The sequence below is a fragment of the Eubalaena glacialis genome, chromosome 1, assembly GCF_028564815.1.
Source record: "Eubalaena glacialis isolate mEubGla1 chromosome 1, mEubGla1.1.hap2.+ XY, whole genome shotgun sequence".
Classification (NCBI taxonomy): Eukaryota; Metazoa; Chordata; class Mammalia; order Artiodactyla; family Balaenidae; genus Eubalaena; species Eubalaena glacialis.
The window spans coordinates 178,374,449-178,394,319 of record NC_083716.1 but is presented as its reverse complement, the minus strand read 5'-3'; the positions used below and the strand labels follow the sequence as shown (position 1 = coordinate 178,394,319).

The following is a 19,871-nucleotide window of genomic DNA, read 5'->3' as shown; positions in this document are numbered from 1 at the left end:
TAAGCTCAAATAGAGGGCTGGCTCCAGAGCAATGGATACCATGATTGAACATCACCAGGAATCTAGGTTCTTTTTGCTTTACTGTCCACAACATCCTAAGATTAGTTCCTCTCATGATCACAAAATGGCTGCCAGCAGTAAGTAGCGCAGCATGCTTCCTGGTTCCCAACCAGAGGAATGGAGGAACCTCTCCTCCCAATCATGAAATAAAGTCCTTGATCTGACTGGGCCAATGGAGGTCACATGTCCACTTTTGGAACAGTAATAGTCACCAGAGAAATGCCATGCACTGATTGGCTGAGGGTATCTTTTCTGAGTCCCATGGCTATGTGTGTGGGGAGTGAATATCTGAACAGAATCAGGGGTCTCTTAGCAAAGAAGCAGGGAGGGATGATGCTAAGCAGGCGACCAATGGTATCTACTATATTCGCTTTCCTGATTTTCCTCTTGGCTATTCTTCTCAGTTTCTCTTTCGTGCATTTTTCTTTCCTGGACTACCACTTAAATGTTGTTTATCATTTAAGATAATTCTACTTTCAGTCCTCTTCTATTCAGACTACACTTTCTCTGTGGGCTACCAATGCCTTATCTTTGATTACTATCTTTAATTAAAGAGATATCTCTGTTATGTGTTATCTCACTGAGTCTAAGCTCCTAATGACTCCTAAATAAGGTGTATATCATCAGCCAAAGTGCCTCTTCCAAGCTCCATACCATAAATTCCAAAAAAAACTAACACAAAATACTTCCTATGGCCAGCAGAATAATCCCCCCACCTCCCAAAGATGTCTATGTCCTAATCCCCAGCACCCATAAATATGTTCGGTTACATGGCAAGGGACAATTAGGGCTACAGATGTAATTAAGGTTGTTAATTAGCTGACATTAAGATAGGGAAGATTACCCTGGACTCTCCAGATGGACCCAAAGTAATTACAAGCCTTTAAGGTAGAAGAGGGAGGAAGGGTGTTGAGAATTTAGCTAAACTATTTCATAATATGGCTGCCTTGTCATTCATTTTGTGTGGCTAAGTGGCCTACAGGGGCCTTGAACTGACACTAGCCTCTCCCTCAAGTGCATGCCCAGATAACAGCCCATGTACTAGACAATAGCCTGCAGATTCACAAGTGTAAATCCCAGATATGACTTTCCCAGTGCCCCTGGTGATAAATAGGCTCTCCTGCTTCCCAGCTCCTTCCTCTGTGTACCCCTTAGATAAGACCTCCACAGAGGTTACCAAAACTCTGCTCTTTTTAGTTTGAATCCACCAATCTGGACTTAGCCTAGGAACCCCAAAAGCACTCAGTTGTAGACCCTAAGTAAGACATGCACCCAGGGTCCTGCTGCCCACTCTCTCCTGCACCTTGACACCCCCCACCCCGTGACCCCTCTGAGGTGTGCCATGTACCTTCTCTAGGACCCGTGAGTAATAAATTTCTCTATTTCACTTTCCCTTGTGGTCTACTTAACAAATGCTAATTTCACAAAAATCACAACAGGGGAGAGAGGGCTAGAGAGACGGCAATGTGAAAAGGTGTCAGTCAGACAGTGCTGGTTTTGAACACGGAAGAATGGGGCCCTGAGCCAAGGAATGCAGGAGGTCTCTAGAAGCTGGAAAAGGCAAGGAAACAGATTCCCTCCTAGTGCCTCCAGAAAGAATGGAGCCTTGCTGATACCTTGGTTTTCACCAAGTGAGATCCATTTTGGATTTCTGACCTCCAGAACTGTAAGATAATCAATTTGTACTGTTTTAAGCCACTAAGTTGCTTTAATTTGTTACAGCATAGAAAATAATATACTTCCTATATTCAACCTGTGTAAGTGAACCACCATATTCTCCAGCAAATCTGCTTTTCTTTCTGTGCTCCTTTTTCAGGGGATATCACCACTATCATGCATCCAGTTATCCAGCTGGGAGTCATCCTTGACCTCTACCTCTCCCCACATTTAATTCATCACCAATTTCTGTCTGTTCTTTCTACCTCTAAAATAACATCTTTATTCCACTGCATCTCTGCTACTACCTCTTTCAGGCTACAGTATTGAACTGCTAGAATTATGTAACAGTGGAGTTTTGAATTCCACTCTAGTCTGTTCTCTATAGTTTCATATATTTAAAAATGGAGATCCATAGGAAGAAATACATTTCATGTCAAGATCTAGGACACACACACACACACACACACACACTCTGAACGAAAAGTTTCACAAAACCATAACTCCCATATAATCTTTTGCAACGTGTGCTATTTTCTATTCTATGTATTTAATTTTTAAAAAACCCAGCTATTTATGACTCACTACAGTGATTTCATATCTGACCAATGGATCATGACCTGTAGTTTGAGAACATATTTTTCTACCTGGCTACTAGAATGCTCTTTCTAAAATACAATCATTATTTTCCTTAAAATCTCTCAATGGCCTCCCACTACTTCAAGGATAAAGTTCAAACTTTAACACAGCTTGTAAGATCCTCCATTTCCCAGCCCCTTTATGAACGTAGCTTCATCTGTCTCGGCTCTAACTGGTTCATTTTCATTTTGCGATCCAACCATACCTATTTACTTTCTGGACTCAGAATGTATCTACTGATAGAATGCTCTTCCCCACATCCTCTTCTTGTAGCTAATTCCCCCTCATTCTACCTTCTCAGCTTAGACTTCACTTCCCTCTGAATGCTTTCCCTGGACACCTGGCCCAGGTTAGGTACCCCTCCTGCATGCTCCCTTAGCACCCTGGACTTCCTATCACCCTGCATTTCAACTGTGCCAGTGTTCTTTAAGAGCAGGTATACATAGTAGGCCTTCAGTAAATATTGATTGAATAAATGAAACTATTTTGGTGGGTTCCCATCTTAAGTCCATTGAGTGGACATTTCGTACATTTGCAAATTGTTGAATATTTGGATTCTTTCCCACCACTGTAACGTTCTGAAGAAGGCAAAGGTCTGGAACTGAACTGTCTATATAGATACTTGTTTGCTGATTCATTAAACAGTTTCTACAGTTTAGCTACATGTGAAGCAGCACAGAACACGGGTTCAAGATTCACTAGATCTCGCATACTGAAACATAACCTAGCATCTCGTGTCTTAATTTCCTCATCTGAATTCCACCACCCCAGTCAACATTTACCCTTGGATATGCCCAGCATCCCAAATTCAATTTGTGTAACTGATGGGGACAATATAATAGCTTGCTCATAGGACTGAGAAGCCAGTGAGTTAAATAATATAAAATACTTACATAAAACAATATAAAAATACTTTGCAGATTATGTTTAGCTACTAGATTTTATATTTAGCTACCACATACAGACACACATGCCTATGTCAGGTTATGCCAACACCCTAAATTACACTGATTAAGGAGTGCAAGTAGGGACCTTCCCTGGCAGTCCAGTGGTTAAAACCTCGCCTCCCAATGCAGGGGGTGTGGGTTTGATCCCTGGTCGGGGAGCTAAGATCCCACATGCCTCACAGCCAAAAAAACAAAACATAAAACAGAAGCAATATTGTAACAAATTCAATAAAGACTTTAAAAATGGTCCACATCAAAATTAAAAAAACTTAAAAAAACAAAAACAAACAAAAAAAGGAGTGCAAGTAGGATGAAGAATATGGATAAAGGGTATATATCGATAAATATGGATTATCCTGCATGATCAAACCTCGCAAATACTTAGATGTAGCTATAATATGGTCTGTGATATCATGGTTTTTTATTCAGAGTTTTTTCCTCAGAACTTGCTTGTTCCTTTAAAAGAAAACTAAAGTTTCACTAGTGTGACTAATTTAGTCTGCAATATCAGTTTTAGGGTATTTAATGACCTTCTTATGGAGAGGGCTCCAAAATCAGGTAAGTGACATCAGATTGACATACGATGGTTTTCCTATGGTAGGAAGGAATAACAAACACCTCACAAATGAAAAGAACAAGTGGTTCTTGTGGTCTCCATCAGCCAGCCCTTCAGTGCTATCCGACTATTTATGTAACTAGATTATACATACCTGTCTTCACTTCTTTCAGATACGCCTATAAAATGGTGTGGCCGAATTCCTCCCTCTGAATGTTAGCACGCTACAAAATGCCCAAAGAATGAATTATGCTTTAAGCATTTTGGATATGACATGATACTGTGCTGATATAAGAATAAAAATTCAAACTGCCTAACCCCAAATCAGATTGGCACACTCAAAACAAATTATTTAGGAATATTTTTCTCATTTTTACATCAGTTACCTTACAACCTAATTTGAAGGTGGTGGAAATTCATCAAGGAATACAGAATCAGCAAAATAATGTAGATTGATACATAAATAGCATAATAAAGTCTTATAAATATTTTATGAAAGAATATAAACATTGTCATTAACTTTCACCTCATTCATTCACTTGGTATACACATCCCGTTATTTTCCAGGCACTTGTCCAGTTGCTAGGGATATAACAGCGAAAAGACAAAGTCCTGCTTATGGAGGTTACATTTTCTGACAAGAAGGGAGAAGATAAAAAGAACAAATAAATTAGGGGAGGGATAAATTGGGAGTTTGGGATTGACGTATATACACACTGCTATATTTAAAATAGATAACCAACAAGGATCTACTGTACAGCACAGGGAACTCTACTCAACATCCTGTAATAACATAAATGGGAAAAGAATTTGAAAAAGAATAGGTATATGTATAACTGAATCACTTTGCTGTACACCTGAAACTAACACAACATTGTAAACCAACTATACTCCAAAATAAAATAAAATAAAATAAAACCTTAAAAAAAAGAACAAATAATTAAATAAGAAAGGTTCAGGTACTGATACATGCTATAAAGAACATGAAACAAATGATATAAAATGCCTAAAGTAGTGGACATGGGAGGGGCTTGGAATATGGATTCTGGAGCCATGATGTCTGTATGCAAATCTAGGCTCTACCGATCAACAGGTATATGATGCTGGGCAAATGACCCACCCTCTCTGTGCCTCAGTTTTCTCATCTGTTGAATGGGGATAATAGTGCTAACCTCATGGGTTTGCTGGATTCAACAAATTAATGTGTATAGAACAGCACCTGGCACATGGTTAGTGCTATGTGTTTTCAATGATTACTTCCCTCTCTGAGTAGCTCACCTTGAGCTAAAATCTAAATATTAAGAAGGAGCTCAAACTAATATGGATAAATTAAAAGAACTCTGTACCAAATAAAGAAGTTAGACTGAAATGCAGCTCTCTTCTTTATATTTCCATAGTATACAGTAATGAACATACATGAAGATTAAACTATAGCAGCAACTGTCATCACCCATTTTCACATTCATCAGAGCTTTCTTCACTTGGATCCTCACTGCTCTCCCCTTCACTCTCACCGCTACTGTCTTCTTCACTCTCTTCATCATCTTCCTCCAGATTTTGAGCTTTCTCTGCCACAGAAAGGGAGAGACTTGCTTAAAATGTTTCTTAATATTTCTACCCTGAAAAATCACAATTCTCCTTGTTTCCCCGCCACTAAGAAATACATATTTTTGGAATGTGAGAACTGAGCTGAAATATGCTAACTGCATGTAGGGTCAAAGCAGTTGCACAAAGAAGAACATATTCTTACTGGCATAAAGATGTTTGTGGATTTAAAATAAATTTAAAACATTGGTCTATAAAAATATTTTTTACTACTGTCAACTTAATTCTTACTTAAATAGAATAAGAGTAAAGTGAGATTCAGGGTGATTTAGAGGGTACTGACTTTGCTTGGAACTGCGGGATAATCCCTTTAGTGCCTGGCACAGTTAGCAGGTTCTGTTCCCTCTGAGGACTCTGTCAGTGCCCAATACCTTGTGCCCAGGGAGCCTGCTTTGCTTGGGCAGTTCCACCCCACAGAGGAAAGGGAGTCATCTTGACCATCCACAGAGGACAAGCCAGTTTCATGAAACCATCCAAGACGATCATTTAGCCTTTTCTTAACCACTTCCTGAGGATATACTTTGCCAATCTCCTGGGATAATGGATTTTTAAATAGTGACTGCTCATAGTTCCATGAGAAAGAAGTAATTTCAATTTTTAAATTTACCCATCAGCAGCATTTCTTCAATAAGTGAGAAAAACTCCTTGGCCTCCGGATTTTCTGGTTCATAGATTAGGACTGAAAATGGACAACAGAATGCATGTTATTAGTGTTCGAAGTGTTTCAGCAAACAGCCTCTTCAGAATGACACTGAAACTGTCAATGAGAGTAAGTGAAAATGCACAAAGCAAAACCACCAACAATTATACCATGGGTATATCTAAGCGCAAATAGAGAAAACGTTCTACTTATTTTAGGTGCTTTGTAAGGGAAATAATCCTCATTCTAGTTTCTACCTCCTGCCCAAAGAAGGAAATCTCTATCACTATGAGGCATGCCTCATGGGCCTGTAGCCAAAGTGTTTCTTGACTATAAGCATTCCCCAAACAAGGTACAAATCCCGCAAAACATGGAGACTTTACTAATGACACCCTAGTCATCACCTACTTAACAGCACTCTCACCTCTTCATCAGACCCATTGTTTTTAAGTGTTATTTATTCCTTTTTGCTGATCCTTTATGTGAATGTGTCATCTTTCCTTTGGACCATATCAATAGATTTTTTTTAGGCCTGTTAGTACGTTACCAATGTCCTAGAGGCCAGAAAGATTTACACCTTTTGTTTCAGAGTTTTTCTAGACTAGTTTATTTTTTCAGATCTTGCTCTACAGATCTCTCTCTCTGCCTTCTTCCTACCTGCCTTGAGGTGTATTCATAATTCTGCATCATCCATTTAAATGTCGTGACTCCTGCGTAATATCTTGATGGCCCCCAGGGGGCACTGACACATCAAGTGTGCTATTTGCCTGGCTAAGAGTGAGACAGAGAATTGTGGATGGTTCAACTAGGCCCCAATGGCTCAGAGGGCCTCACCCCATATGGCTTTCATCCTGACACACCGAACCAATGTCTTTATTTCCTAATTCCTAATATAACAATGTACCATCAATCTGGGTTAGCATGAGTGTGCACCTGCTCAGAACATGCTTTTAAGGCTTCTAGGGGTATTTATACATCTTTTAAGGCTTCTGATAAAAGTGACTGTTTGTACATTTTAACTTAGACTAAAATAATTTAGCAGTCTAAATCTTTCTCTGAGGCTAAGCCTCTTTCTAGAGCAGAGTTTCTCCAACTTGCTCCTTGAGATACTAGTTTCTTAAGATGTTAATATGTATCTGGGAAACTAGGCTAATGAAGTTAATCAGGTAAAGCTTACACTAAGGAGCAACTGCAGGATTTTACATAGCCATTAATATGTTCATAACTACTATGGATCTTCCAGAGAGGAGAATGTGGTTTCCCCAGTTTATTATCCCCATGGAATCTGTTTTTGATGGAACACTTACTAAGAAATCTTGAACTAATATTCCTTGGAACACAGCTTAGAAAATTTCATGTTGGAGTTAGGATTATTCCATGGGAGTGGAGTATGGCATCAGCTGTTCTCAGGGTTTAACAAAAACTGCTGGCAATTGTCAATTTTCAGAGTGAGGGAAAGGTATCTGCTTTGAAACAGCCCTGCAATATCCATCCTAGGTGATAAATAAAAAACTCTTTTTTACTCTTTGACAGGCTAGTAGGGTTTGTAAAAAGGCAAGAGAAGCCCTTAGCACATGCAGTTGATGTTCTGGGAGTTGTTTCCCAACCGGGGCCCATAAGCAGAGGCCGGTATGGACCCTGAAGAAAGACTGTCAGATGTGAACCCTGGCTCTGCCACTGTCTAGCTGGGTCACCTTGGGGAAAGTATTTAATGCCTCTGTACCTCAGTTCCCTTATCTGTAATAATAATATTGACCACATCAGGCTGTTCTGATGAACCAAACAGATAATACAGATAAAGATAAATACTTAGTTTAGTCCTTGGTGCATGGTAGGTGCTGAAAAAATGTTGATTATTAGTTTTCCTGGAGTGGTTCTGGGCCTGGAGGAAGGCTCGGTTCCCTCCTAAGTGTGCAGTGGATGCCTCCTTCTGGCTGAAGGGCTGGGGCAGGGAGCTGGGGATTCTGCTGCCCACGGAGCTCTAAGGCCCTCAGACAGGAGGCTATGCTAGGGTAGACAGACTGTTGGTCTTGTTCACTGTTGCAGCCCTAAGAGAGTACCTGACACAGAGGTGGAGCCTTCAAAACATTAAAAAAAAAAAAAAAGGAATAAAAGAATATAGACAACTGAATAGGAAGCAGTCCTTTTATGCCTTGATAAAATTATACTCTAGTCTAATAAGAAAGGGTGATTTATTTTACTCAAAAATAAATAGAAAACTTTATAGGAACTTTCTTTTCTGAAGATACATCTGTATTTGTGTTAGACCCATAATGATGAGAACCATTTTGGTTTTCAGGCCATTATTCTTAAACATTTACAATTATTATAATTGACAGAGTAGGTCTTCAAGCCTTAAAAGTTATTTTTGTAGAATCCCGGGCTGCCTGTGAGCAGAAGTGTTGGCACCCTGAGATGACTGGGCTGCAGGTAAAGAGACTAAGAAATGGGAAGACTGACAGAAAATCTCACAGTCAATCATGAGATAAATGAAGAAAAGTACTTGGGACTCTTGACTTGCAGTCTCATTTAAAAACCACTTTTCCAAGGCTTCACCAACAACTTTTTTAGAAGGCAGGATAAAAAGAAAAGAACCCATTTGCACCTGGGATGCAGGATGGGAAGCCCTGCAGCCACGTGAAGATACAAATGACTATACCGTGATTGGATGGCAAGAAAACACACCAGGAACTGGAGACTTTATTCAAGAGAATGGATTTGTAAAACATTTCTGCAGGGACAAAGATGCAGTATTTCATATAAACTAGTTGCCTTAGATACAAATAAAAAATATATTAGTCAACTTATAGGAACCATTTCAATCTGATTGATTCATAAAAGCATCTCTTTTCCAAGTCTCTGCCTACTTAACCAGAAATATAAGCTTATTAGTCAAATGAGGAAATGGAAATATAGCAAGAAATCATAGGCTCTCAAGCCAGACCTGGGATCTAATCCTAGCTTTACCACTGGGTAGCTGTGTGACTTTGGGTGAATTAGTTCTCCTTGCTAGCCTCACTTTGCTCATCTGTAAAATGGGGTTAATCATATCTGCCTCATGGAATTGCTGTAAGAATTAAACAATGTATGTTTAGTGTTCCCATAGTAGGTGTTCAATATATACATATATAAATACATAAAAATGTAAATACACAATCTATGTTTACATGCATAACTTTATAAATACATATATAGAGAAAGGTGGAGTGTTCCATGGAAGAGCTAGAAGATGGGGCAAAAAAGAGACCAAAGAGTATCTCTGCTGTAGAGAACAGACTTGTGGTTGCCAAGGGGAGGGTGGTGAGGGAGGGATGGGTTGGGAGTTTGGGGTTAGTAGATGCAAACTATTATATATAGAGTGGATAAACAACAAGATCCTACTGTATAGCATAGGGAACTATACTCAATATCCTGTGATAAACTATAATGGAAAAGAATATGAAAAAGAATGTATATATATATATATATATATGTATAACTGAATCACTTTGCTGTATAGTAGAAATTAACACAACATTGAAAATCAACTATCCTTCAAAAAATTTTTTAGAAAAGGAATATCTATGCTGTAAGAATTTACATATAATATTTTGGGGTCCATGCTAGATGATAAGAATTTGTTTTGTCTGTTGCTCTGAACACAGAGAGGGACTTTGGGTAAGCCCTCAGCCAAGTGTTCCTATTGGCATCAAAGAACTAGCACTTCCTTCTCCCTGGAACACAGTCTGTCTACAACTCTCTGTTCTTCCTTGAACTTGCCTGGCTTTGCAAAACCGGGGCCTCCCTAATTTTCACATCCTTGGCTGGCAATCTGCCTCAGGGGTAGCCAATCTTACTTTGCACACCCCTGCTCTCTACCCACATTCTCTGGGCTTTTTTGCCCACATTTCCCATCAGCCTCTTCTTCCTCTTGGGAGCAGCTCTTTCCCATTTGGCTCCCTGGATCACGGTGTCTGTCTTAGGGCACTCCATAGCTTCTTTTCGTAGAGTTTAGTCCTTAGTTTTAGAGGCACCACTATTTGCCATGGACAGAAAAGAGTAAACAGCATTACTGGATGAGCCAGTAAGAGTGCGAACCACATCTGATATCAACCCCAAAAGGGTTTAGAGCATGTGTGCTCTGAGTTCTGCTTTCTCTCCAGCTCCCAGCATAATGTCTGGTGCAGAGTTAGTGCTCAATATTTATTGGTTGGAAGGAAAGGAGTGAGTTTTTAAAGGAACATAACCCCATTAAGATATATCAGTTTGAACTTTTTCATCCCCATTGACCTGGCGCTTAATGCATGTGCACGGGTATGTCAGGTCCATAAGCATTATACTGAGCGCCTGCTGTTTACAGTTTGGGCTAACAGCCAAAACTTACTGACAGATGTGGTGGTATCAGTGTCTATATTTTGTAAGCTTTAGCCAGAGGCTTTTCTAAAATGATTGATGAATATAAAAATATAATATAATATGTAAATTTTCCTACAATTAGGCTCCACAAGAAAAACTCAGAGAACTGGGAGCTAGAGCTACAAAATCACTCCCTTCTATACCAGCCACACAGAGAAGAAAAGTAGTTGAGGGAAAAGGAGGCCGGGGTTCCGGTTCTGGCTGTGTCACTTGCTCCCTGAGCAGGGCTGCACAAGCTGCTTAACCTCTCTCTGCTTCAGTTTCATTATTTATAAAAACAGAGGATTGGACATGATTCTCTCTCTAAGGATTCTTTCTGATTGGAAATTCTGTTTGTGGGCCACCAGAAACAGTTTTGATTGAAATATTTTATTCGATGGCTCTAAAGGTCAGAAGTGCTTGAAAGGATTAAACAAGGCAAATTATTTTGGATATGAGATAGGTAGTGTTAAAGCATTCAAGAAACCCATTTTAGAAATTAGCCGATGGTTTAAGAAATACTGTATCCACAGTGGGGACTCTGTGAGGCAAGGGAGAGTAGACCCCATGTCCCTACACTACATTTTCACTAAAAGATTTTAACCATAAGACAGGTCTACAATAGTTAATATTTCAAGTCTATTATTAATAAAGTTTAATTGTAGAGTTGCCATTTTCTCCTTTAAAATAACTAAGACTAATGAAGTAAGAGAAAAAGATGGGCAAAATAGTTGAAAAGATTATGGATTTTTTACAGAGAGCTGGAATCTTTCAAAATCATTAGATAGACTTTCTAAAATTGGAAAATACAATCCTTGAAATTAAGAATTCACTAGATAGTTTTAACAGCAGATTGGACACAGCAAAAGAGAGGATAAATTAACTCAAAAACAGGTCAATAGAAGATATCCAAACTGAAGCACAGAAATAGAAAGAAATGGAAAAAACAGAGCTGAGTATAAGATACATGTGGGACATCATGAAAAAAAGTCTAATTTATATGTAATTGGAGACCCAGGAAGAGAAGAGAGAGAATATGGCAGAGGCAATCTTTGAAGGTTAATGGCCAAGAAATCCTCAAAGTTGATGAAAACATCAACCCACAGAGTTAAGAAACTCAGCAAACCTCTCAAACCTTTCTTTGCTTAAATACAAAGAAAACCACCACCATTTTGAACGTCAAGTCAAACCACTAAAACCCAAAGACAGAAAAATAAGGTAGTTCACATCATTCCTCTACTCAAAAGTGTCCAGTGGTTTCCCACCTCACTCAGAGAAAAAGCCAAGGTCCTTAAGCTGCGAAAGGTGTTATGCAATCTGCACAACCCCTGACCTGTAAGCTCTCCGACCTCATCTCCTATCACTCTTCCACTGGCTTATTCTCAGCACATTTGCTATTAGTCTTTCCTGGGACACACTTCCTCCAGATGACAGGACTCACTTCCTCAACTTCTTCAGGTGTTTGCTCTAGTCTTCCAGTGAGGCCTTCCTAGACCATCCTACTTAAAACTGCTTTGTCTCCCTCCCAGTATTTTCTACTCCTTCTTCCCTGCTTTATTTTTCTCCATAGCACCTATCATCTGTGACACACTAGTTACAGATAAATTTGTTATCTGTCTGAAACTAGATATAAATGTGGGATCGTTATCTGTCCAGTGCCTAGAACAGTGCCTGGCACACGTAGGTACTCAAATATTTGTGGAATAATTGCATGTTAAGTAAGGCTTCCTGCACTACACAACACGTCTTTGAATCTAAAGGCATAATGCTACTAACCCGTTATCATGAGGCTAAGGATTTTGACTTATTTTCTAATGGTGTAATTAGTCTCTGTCATTTTATCCCACTCAAAGTTACTCTAGAAGTCTAAATTAGTCCTTATATCAATTTTTACTATCAAGGATTCACTGAGACACTATCAGAGAATTCATTAGATGTATGATAATCAAACCATCTTACATATTATGGAATGTATTTGGAAACAGAGAAGATTGGAAAACGGAAAAGTATTTTGTACTTACTCATCTGACATAATTTTTTTGCCAAACGGTAGTCTTGGCCCATTTCTGCTCTCAGGAACTGGAAAACATTCAGAAATTCTTCAGCTATGTAGTTTCACAGATAATTTAAATGTCAATTATAAACTCCCTAGAAAATATTCCATTAATGATTAACTAGTTTGCTTTTAACTTTTACTTGTTTTTCCAGGACTGAGTCTGTAATCAGTCAGTTAATGAGGACTATTTAAGGACTATTTAAGGCCACACAGAATAAGTATGATACCTCTGCTTTGCTGCAGCCACACAGTGTACACACTACTGAACAATTTGAGAATACATAGGTTGATTCAACTGGCATAGACTCTGAAGACTTTAATCACTTTAATATCCCTTTGGTTCAGATACAGCTTTTATTTGTGAACTTAATCCATAATTACATGACAATACTTAGTAAAAAATATAGATTTACAATTATGTATATTCAATATTTTCCAGTATTGATTGCCCTTATACCATCTAGTTTTGCTTTTACTATTTTTATTGTATTTTTTTTATTACAAAGTAATATTTGTATGCATATTTGTATGTATATTTTTGTAGGTAGGAAATTTAAATGCTAAATAAACACATTCTGTCCCCAATTAAATAGCATCTATATTTTTCCATTTAGAGATGTTTATTTTTAACATCTCCATGAACATTGTTTTAGTATTTTTTCCATAAATGAACACATATATATTTACAAAAACTAGGATTATTCAATAACTTTTAAAAAATACACCACATGTCATGGTCATTTTCTCCCCATGGAATTAAATATTCTTGGATATTCTTTTACTTACTTAGGCTCCACAATTTACTGATCTTTTACTATTAGTTATTTAGACACCTTCCATTAAAAAAAGAAGCCTACACTCGGTTAATTGTTCTTGCTTGTGTGTCACATATTCTGAACCATTTGCAGGTACACTAGGTTTACTCTGCAAGATAGGGACATGAAGTAATATTAAAGAGTCTTTGGCTGGTTTTGATCTGCATATGAGTATTAAGAAACTGAGGCCGCAGAAAGAATCACTAGAATGAGCAGATGGAATACTCACTGGACCTCACACAGGGCTGAGAAGAACTCATGTTCTCTCCAGCCAGAGTGGAAGGTCCTCTTAATACAGAGAGCACTGGGAAGAGTCCTCATAAGGGTATTGCCTTAGTAGTGTCCCTACACTATAAAGGTTGCCCTGGATCCTCCCAACAAAGTTAAAAAGCAAAACTCAAAAGGAGAAACCTATTTCCAAGTAACTCAACTGTCCCAGATCAAAGTCCAACAACAAAAGTTTGTATCCAAGGACATATAATTTATAACATCTAGGATTTGGTAAAAAATTACCAGGCATGCAAAGATGCAGGAAAATATGACCTATAGGCAGGAGAAAACTTAATCAATAGAAACTGACTTAGAGTTGACAGAGATGATAGCATTGCAGACAAACATGTTAAAATAGCCATTATAAATATATGCCATATGCTCAAAAGTAGAGAAAATCTGAACATGATGAGGCGAGAAATGATAGTTACAAAAATATTTAAAGAAAGCTTCTAGACATGATAAACAGGATACCCAAAATGAATATATATATATATGGGGCTAGGGAGGGAGAGGGAGAGAAGGAGGGAGATGTACTTAACAGCAGATTATAACTGCAAAGAAAAGATCATGAACTTGAACACAGAGCATTAGAAATTTCTAAAATAAAATACATAGAGGGACTTCCCTAGTGGTCCTGTGGTAAAGAATCTGCCTTCCAATGTAAGGGACATGGGTTCGATCCCTGGTCGGGGAACTATGATCCCACATGCTGTGGGGCAACTAAGCCTGCACACCACAACTAGAGAGCCCGCATGCCACAACTAAGACCCAGTGTAGCCAAAAATAAATAAGTAAATAAATATTTTTTAAAATATATGGAAAAAATGGAACATCAGTGACTTTTGGGACAATATTGGGTGGTCTAACATATGTATAATTGTAGCCCAGATGAAGAGAGGGAGGGCAGAGATCAGAAAAAATATTTGAAGACTTAATAACTGAACATTTTCTAAACCTGGTGAAAACTATAAACTCATAGGTCCAAGAATCTCAATGAACAGAAGAAATAGGCCACATCAAGGCATATCATAATCAAATTGCCAAAAATAATACATATGGAAAAAATTTGAAAGATAGTAAAAAAGACATATACATGTAAATAAAAATAAGAATAACAGCAGACATCTTGTCTAAAGCTATGCAAAATGTGAGAGAATGGAGCAACCTTTCAAAGTACTGAAAAAAATCTGGCCCCCCCCTAGAATATCCAGCTATCAAATCCTTTAAAAATGAAGGTGAAATTAAGACTTTTCAGACAAACAAAAGCTGAGAGAATTCATTTCCAGCAGAATTGCATTATAAGAAATAGTAAGGGAAGCTTTTCAGGTAAAAGGAAAATAATATCAGGTAGAAATTTGGATCTACACAGAGCTATGAAGAACTCCAGAAATGTCTTCCAAAAAAAGATATTTTCCATTAAAAAAAATCTCTTTAAAAGATAGCTAACCATCTAAAACAAAAAGAACAATGTATTGTGGGTCTTATAACACATGTACAAGTAAAACATATGACAACAAAAATACAAAGGATGAGAAGGGGGAAATGAAAATGTACTGTTACGAAGTTCTTATGATATATATGAAGTTGTGTAATATTAATTAAAGGTAGACTGTGACACCACAACAAGTGAGGTAAAACTGTTTTGTTCTCCATAGAATTATCAGTAAACGTTTATGTACAATTTTCACATATGACGTTTCAGGCTTCAATGCCTTTGCCAATGCTGTTTCCTATGCCAGGAACACCTCCTTGGTATGTTTACCAGATGAATTCCTACACGTCCCTCTTCAAGTTTCTAAGATTCCATTCATGTCTCTTCCTCTAAAAATCCTTCCTTTACCCCGTTTCTCCTGCTTCTTTTCTCAATTAGTCACTTAATCCTCCCAGTTCCCAGAGAACTTTACAAACACCTCTACTCGCACATATTTCATTTTATTATAAATTGCATTATATACAAAATATGTGCCTGTTAGTTCTCAAGGGTAAGGTCATGTCTTTCTTACTTATCTCTAAATATCCCAAGTAACTAGCATGGTACCCAGTAAGTGGAAAGTTTTTCTTAAAGCAGTCTTTGAAGAGTTTTATGCCAAAACTTCTCTTATTCCTGCTTCTGCCTTTACCAGAATACTCTGAGTCACTTCTAGGATCTTCTCTCACCTCTACCCTGGTGAAAGTAGTAAGAAAGATGAGTAACGAGGTAAGCATCTGTGTGTGGGCAAGGATATTTTAACTATTATTTTTAGTCTGCAAGACTATATACTATTCAGCTATTTTAATATTTTTAAGTTTCTTGAGTTATAACATACGAGTAAAACTTACTTCTGTCATTAACTCTAATGGGGCATGAGTATCCTTATTAGGGTTACTGTCTTCCTCATTATCTTCATCACTGGTATCATCCTCACCATCATCATCTGTTGATTCAGACAACTTATCATCAGTATCCTCAGGGGAACATTCATTATTTTTCTCCTGCTCCGTAATGACTACATTTTTGCTCATTTCACCTAGAAAAGAATACATATAATTTAATCAATAAATATTGAAACGTATTCAAAAATTTAAAATGGTCACTCCTAAATTATAATGTAGCAAGTGTACATGTTTACTATATGTCCTCCTGTTCTGGATTTTTTTTCATGACTAAACATCACTGCAATAAATTTACCTGATTTCCATTTCCGAAAAAGGTAATAAAACTGCTAAGTGAAACAGGAAAAAACCCAAACCGATAATACTGAGCTGATGTTAGTGTTGTTTGGTGCTTGAAATCGTAATAAATGGAAAACGGTTTTGTTTATAAAGAACATAATAACTTCCAGAAAAAAGAAATTAATGCTATTCTATCCACAGAAATACTTTTCTTAAATTGTTCTTATAGGAATGCAAATGCAAAATAAAGAGCTTGGAAAGTAAAAGTAAGACTATAGAGGTTGAAAAGTAATTCCTCTTAGGCAAGTAGTCACTGCTTGGATACTTGAGAATAAAGTTCTCTCTCTCTCTGTACACACACACACACACACACACATACACACACACACACACACAAATTAGGAAGAGATACATGTGAAGTGTTCCAGATATAACCAGAAGTTACATAACATTATTAATGATTTTTCTTAATGTCAAGTCATAGTACCTATGACCAAACATAGATGACTGAAAAATAAAAAATAAGCACCACTCTGACTACCCATTCGGTGTCCAGCACTATGTTGAGCCCCAGGAACACAAAAATGAACAGTCATTGACCTCAGGGTGCTCACACTCTAACTGGGGAGTCAGAAACATAATGGATAATTATAAAACAGTATGGCAGTAAGTGATAAAGATGTGTACTAGGTACATGGGAGCCCAAAGGAGAGCCCCATTCTGGTCTGAGTGGATTAGTTTTTCCAAGGAGAGGGGACAGCATGAACCAGTGAAAAAAGAATGTGTGTGGAGCTACAAGCACTTTGTTGTTGCGTATGGGTCAAAGTTGAGGCTGAAATGGTGACAGATGTAGCCAGAGGGGTACGAGCTGGATAATGGAGTCTTGTGGGCCTTGGAGTTAGAACTTTATCCTAAGAATGAAGGATTTAAAAGTAGGGAAACAAAGTAGTCATGAAAGATTTAAGTAGGGAAACAAGTATGATCAATTCTGAATTTCTGAAGGAATACCTGGATACCAGGGTGGAAAGTGTATTTGAAGGCAGACAGAAAAAAAAAAAAAAAAAAAACAGCAGGGAGAGAGGTGGTTAGCGGTGTCTTTAAAAAGTCCAGGTGAAAGAGATGGCTGACAGGTCATTGTTAAAATAGGGATTGAGAGGAGGAGACATATTAGAGAAATATTTAAGAGGTAAAACCTCCATGGCACAAGCTATTGAAACATTTTCCAAATTTCAGTAATATACTATCTTCATCCATTTTGCTATATGAGAGTATCACCTATACTATTTACTTAATTTTTTTTTAATTTACTTTTTTAACTTAGGAATTTTGCCAGATCATAAATATTATCATCCACAAAACTGATGGAGGTACTAATGAAAGTAAGATATAATAATCATAGCAAATATTATATGCCATTACTCTTCTGAATACTACATATATTAACTCATTTAATTCTCTCACCTTCTCAGTGAGGTGTGTACTATTTTTATCCCATTCATAGATGAAACTGACAGACACACAGGTTAAATAACTTGCCCAACTTCACACCACTAATTAAGGTAGATCTGCGAGTCAGTTTGGCTCTGGAGTCCATATTCTTAACCAGGTCTTATATTATTTTTTTCTAATACACATTAAAATATACTACTATTAAAGTAATTTTTAAAAAATTTACCCTGTGTTTCCTAAAATTATCTCTTTGGGAAACACTATTGAGCTTGCCAAGATTTTTGGCTCTACAGATGAATTTCACAGTTTCAACCTTAACTTGTGCTACATCATCCCCTTCTTGTAAGACTTTGAGTGTCTGGGAAGTCTTGAGATGTCTTCTTTGACGGGAGTGTGGCCATGAGCTACTCTAAATAGTGTAGAAACACTGGTGTTAGAAAGAAGAAAATGAGGAAATCTAGGAAAGGTTGAGAGAAGACAATGTTAAGAAAAAGCAGGCCAAAAAAAGAAAAAGTTGGGAAAACTCCTCACTCTAAGCAAAAAGTACTATCTATCCTCAAAAGGGATAACAAGTCCTTCCAAGAGTGGGATGCCTGGGTTATTCAGTCTATCTACCTGTTTCCTTTACAGTCTCTGTCGGCTCATAACCACTCTAATCTTCCAATGTGTACCCAGCCTGTTCACCGACTCATCACACTGGTGTCATCAGGGATGGTCATAATAGGGAATTAAGAACTTTATGTGATGTCACAGGAACTCATTCAATTCACAAACACTGAGTATCATGAGAGAGGTTTCCTGATCCCTAGATCTAAGGTAGTTCTCCCTCTTCCAGGTGCCATTTATTTATATTATAGCACCCATCCCAACCTGTCGCTGTATTATTTGTGTTTGTTTATTATTAGTGTTTAATAGTTGGCTATCTATGTGAACTCCATAAGGGCAAGGATCTTGGCCATTTGCTAACTATTATATCCACAGCTTCTAAACAAGTGCCTGGCACTCAGTAAACCATTGTTGAATGGACGGAACTTGTTAATGTTTTCACAGGTATTTCAAATCATTCTAAAATTGAATACCCTATCATTATCATTTTATGTAATGTATACCCATGGATCCCACCTGACTGCATATCAGAATCATCCGGTACCTGAGTTTGAAAAATTACTGATTCCCACAACCCGCTCCAGACCTACAAGTTGTCGACATCCCAAAGGTCCTAGAGAAGGAGGGCTGAATTAGAAGCTACAGTTACTCAAATAAAACTAATATTATTACCTGTGTTTTCTTTTAAGAAGGAAGATGACCGTATCTTAGACTGTAGATTTGTTTCTATATCTTTATTTTCAATACTCTTTGGAGATACTCTATTTTCGGTAAAATTCTTTAAAGAGATTTTACTTTCAATATTTTTTGAAGAGACTTCCTTACTAAATGTTAAAGTAGATAGTGAAAAAACACTTTTCTAGGTCACAATTCTGTTTAAGGTTCTATATGGGTTCATACATACATTTAATATAAACACACAATATAATAGACCAACAATAAATAGCTAAAATGCAATATCTTCTGTGTGGAAAAGCATTAAAAATAAGTTTTACTAATGATTAAAATTCTATTTCTATTGGGCATTTGTCATTGTGTAATGATTCTTAGAATCTTTTCAGAGTTAACGTAGAGCATATAAGCAATCCATTACCTGAATGTTCCTGGCATATCATTGTGATATGATGGAATAAAACTACTTAAGGAATACTAGCCTTCAGGTTTCTTTTTTCTTTTTTTTTTTTAAGTTTGTAAGTCAGTTCTTACCATTGCTAAATGCTATGCTTGGGACTTCCCTGGTGGCTCAGTGGTTAAGAATCTGCCTGCCAATGCAGGGGACAAGGGTTCGATCCCTTGTCTGAAAAGATCCCACATGCTGCGGAGCACCTAAGCCCATGCACCACAACTACTGAGCCTGTGTTCTAGAGCGCGTGAGCCACAACTACTGAGTCCGTGTGCCACAACTACTGAAGCCCGCGCACCTAGAGCCCATGCTCCACAACGAGAAGCCACTGCAATGAGAAGCCTGCGCACCACAACGAAGAGTAGACCCCCTTGTCGCAACCAGAGAAAGCCCACCTGCAGCAACAAAGACCCAACGCAG

General features: G+C 37.8%; 1 protein-coding gene across 3 annotated transcripts in view; it reads right to left on the bottom strand.

Annotated features, from left to right (window-relative positions):
• Positions 1-5,227: 5,227 nt before the first annotated feature.
• The window catches only part of ERICH2 (glutamate rich 2), a 30,619-nt gene continuing 15,975 nt past the window's right edge, over positions 5,228-19,871 (bottom strand). For all 3 annotated transcript variants that reach the window (XM_061201726.1, XM_061201736.1, XM_061201746.1), the window contains 4 exons: positions 15,941-16,128; positions 12,499-12,556; positions 6,071-6,142; positions 5,228-5,426 (listed from right to left, as the gene is read on the bottom strand). In XM_061201726.1, coding sequence (XP_061057709.1) covers positions 5,305-5,426; positions 6,071-6,142; positions 12,499-12,556; positions 15,941-16,123 — 435 coding nt within the window. In that variant the 5' untranslated portion in view covers positions 16,124-16,128 and the 3' untranslated portion in view covers positions 5,228-5,304. The remainder of the gene's footprint in view (positions 5,427-6,070; positions 6,143-12,498; positions 12,557-15,940; positions 16,129-19,871) is intronic.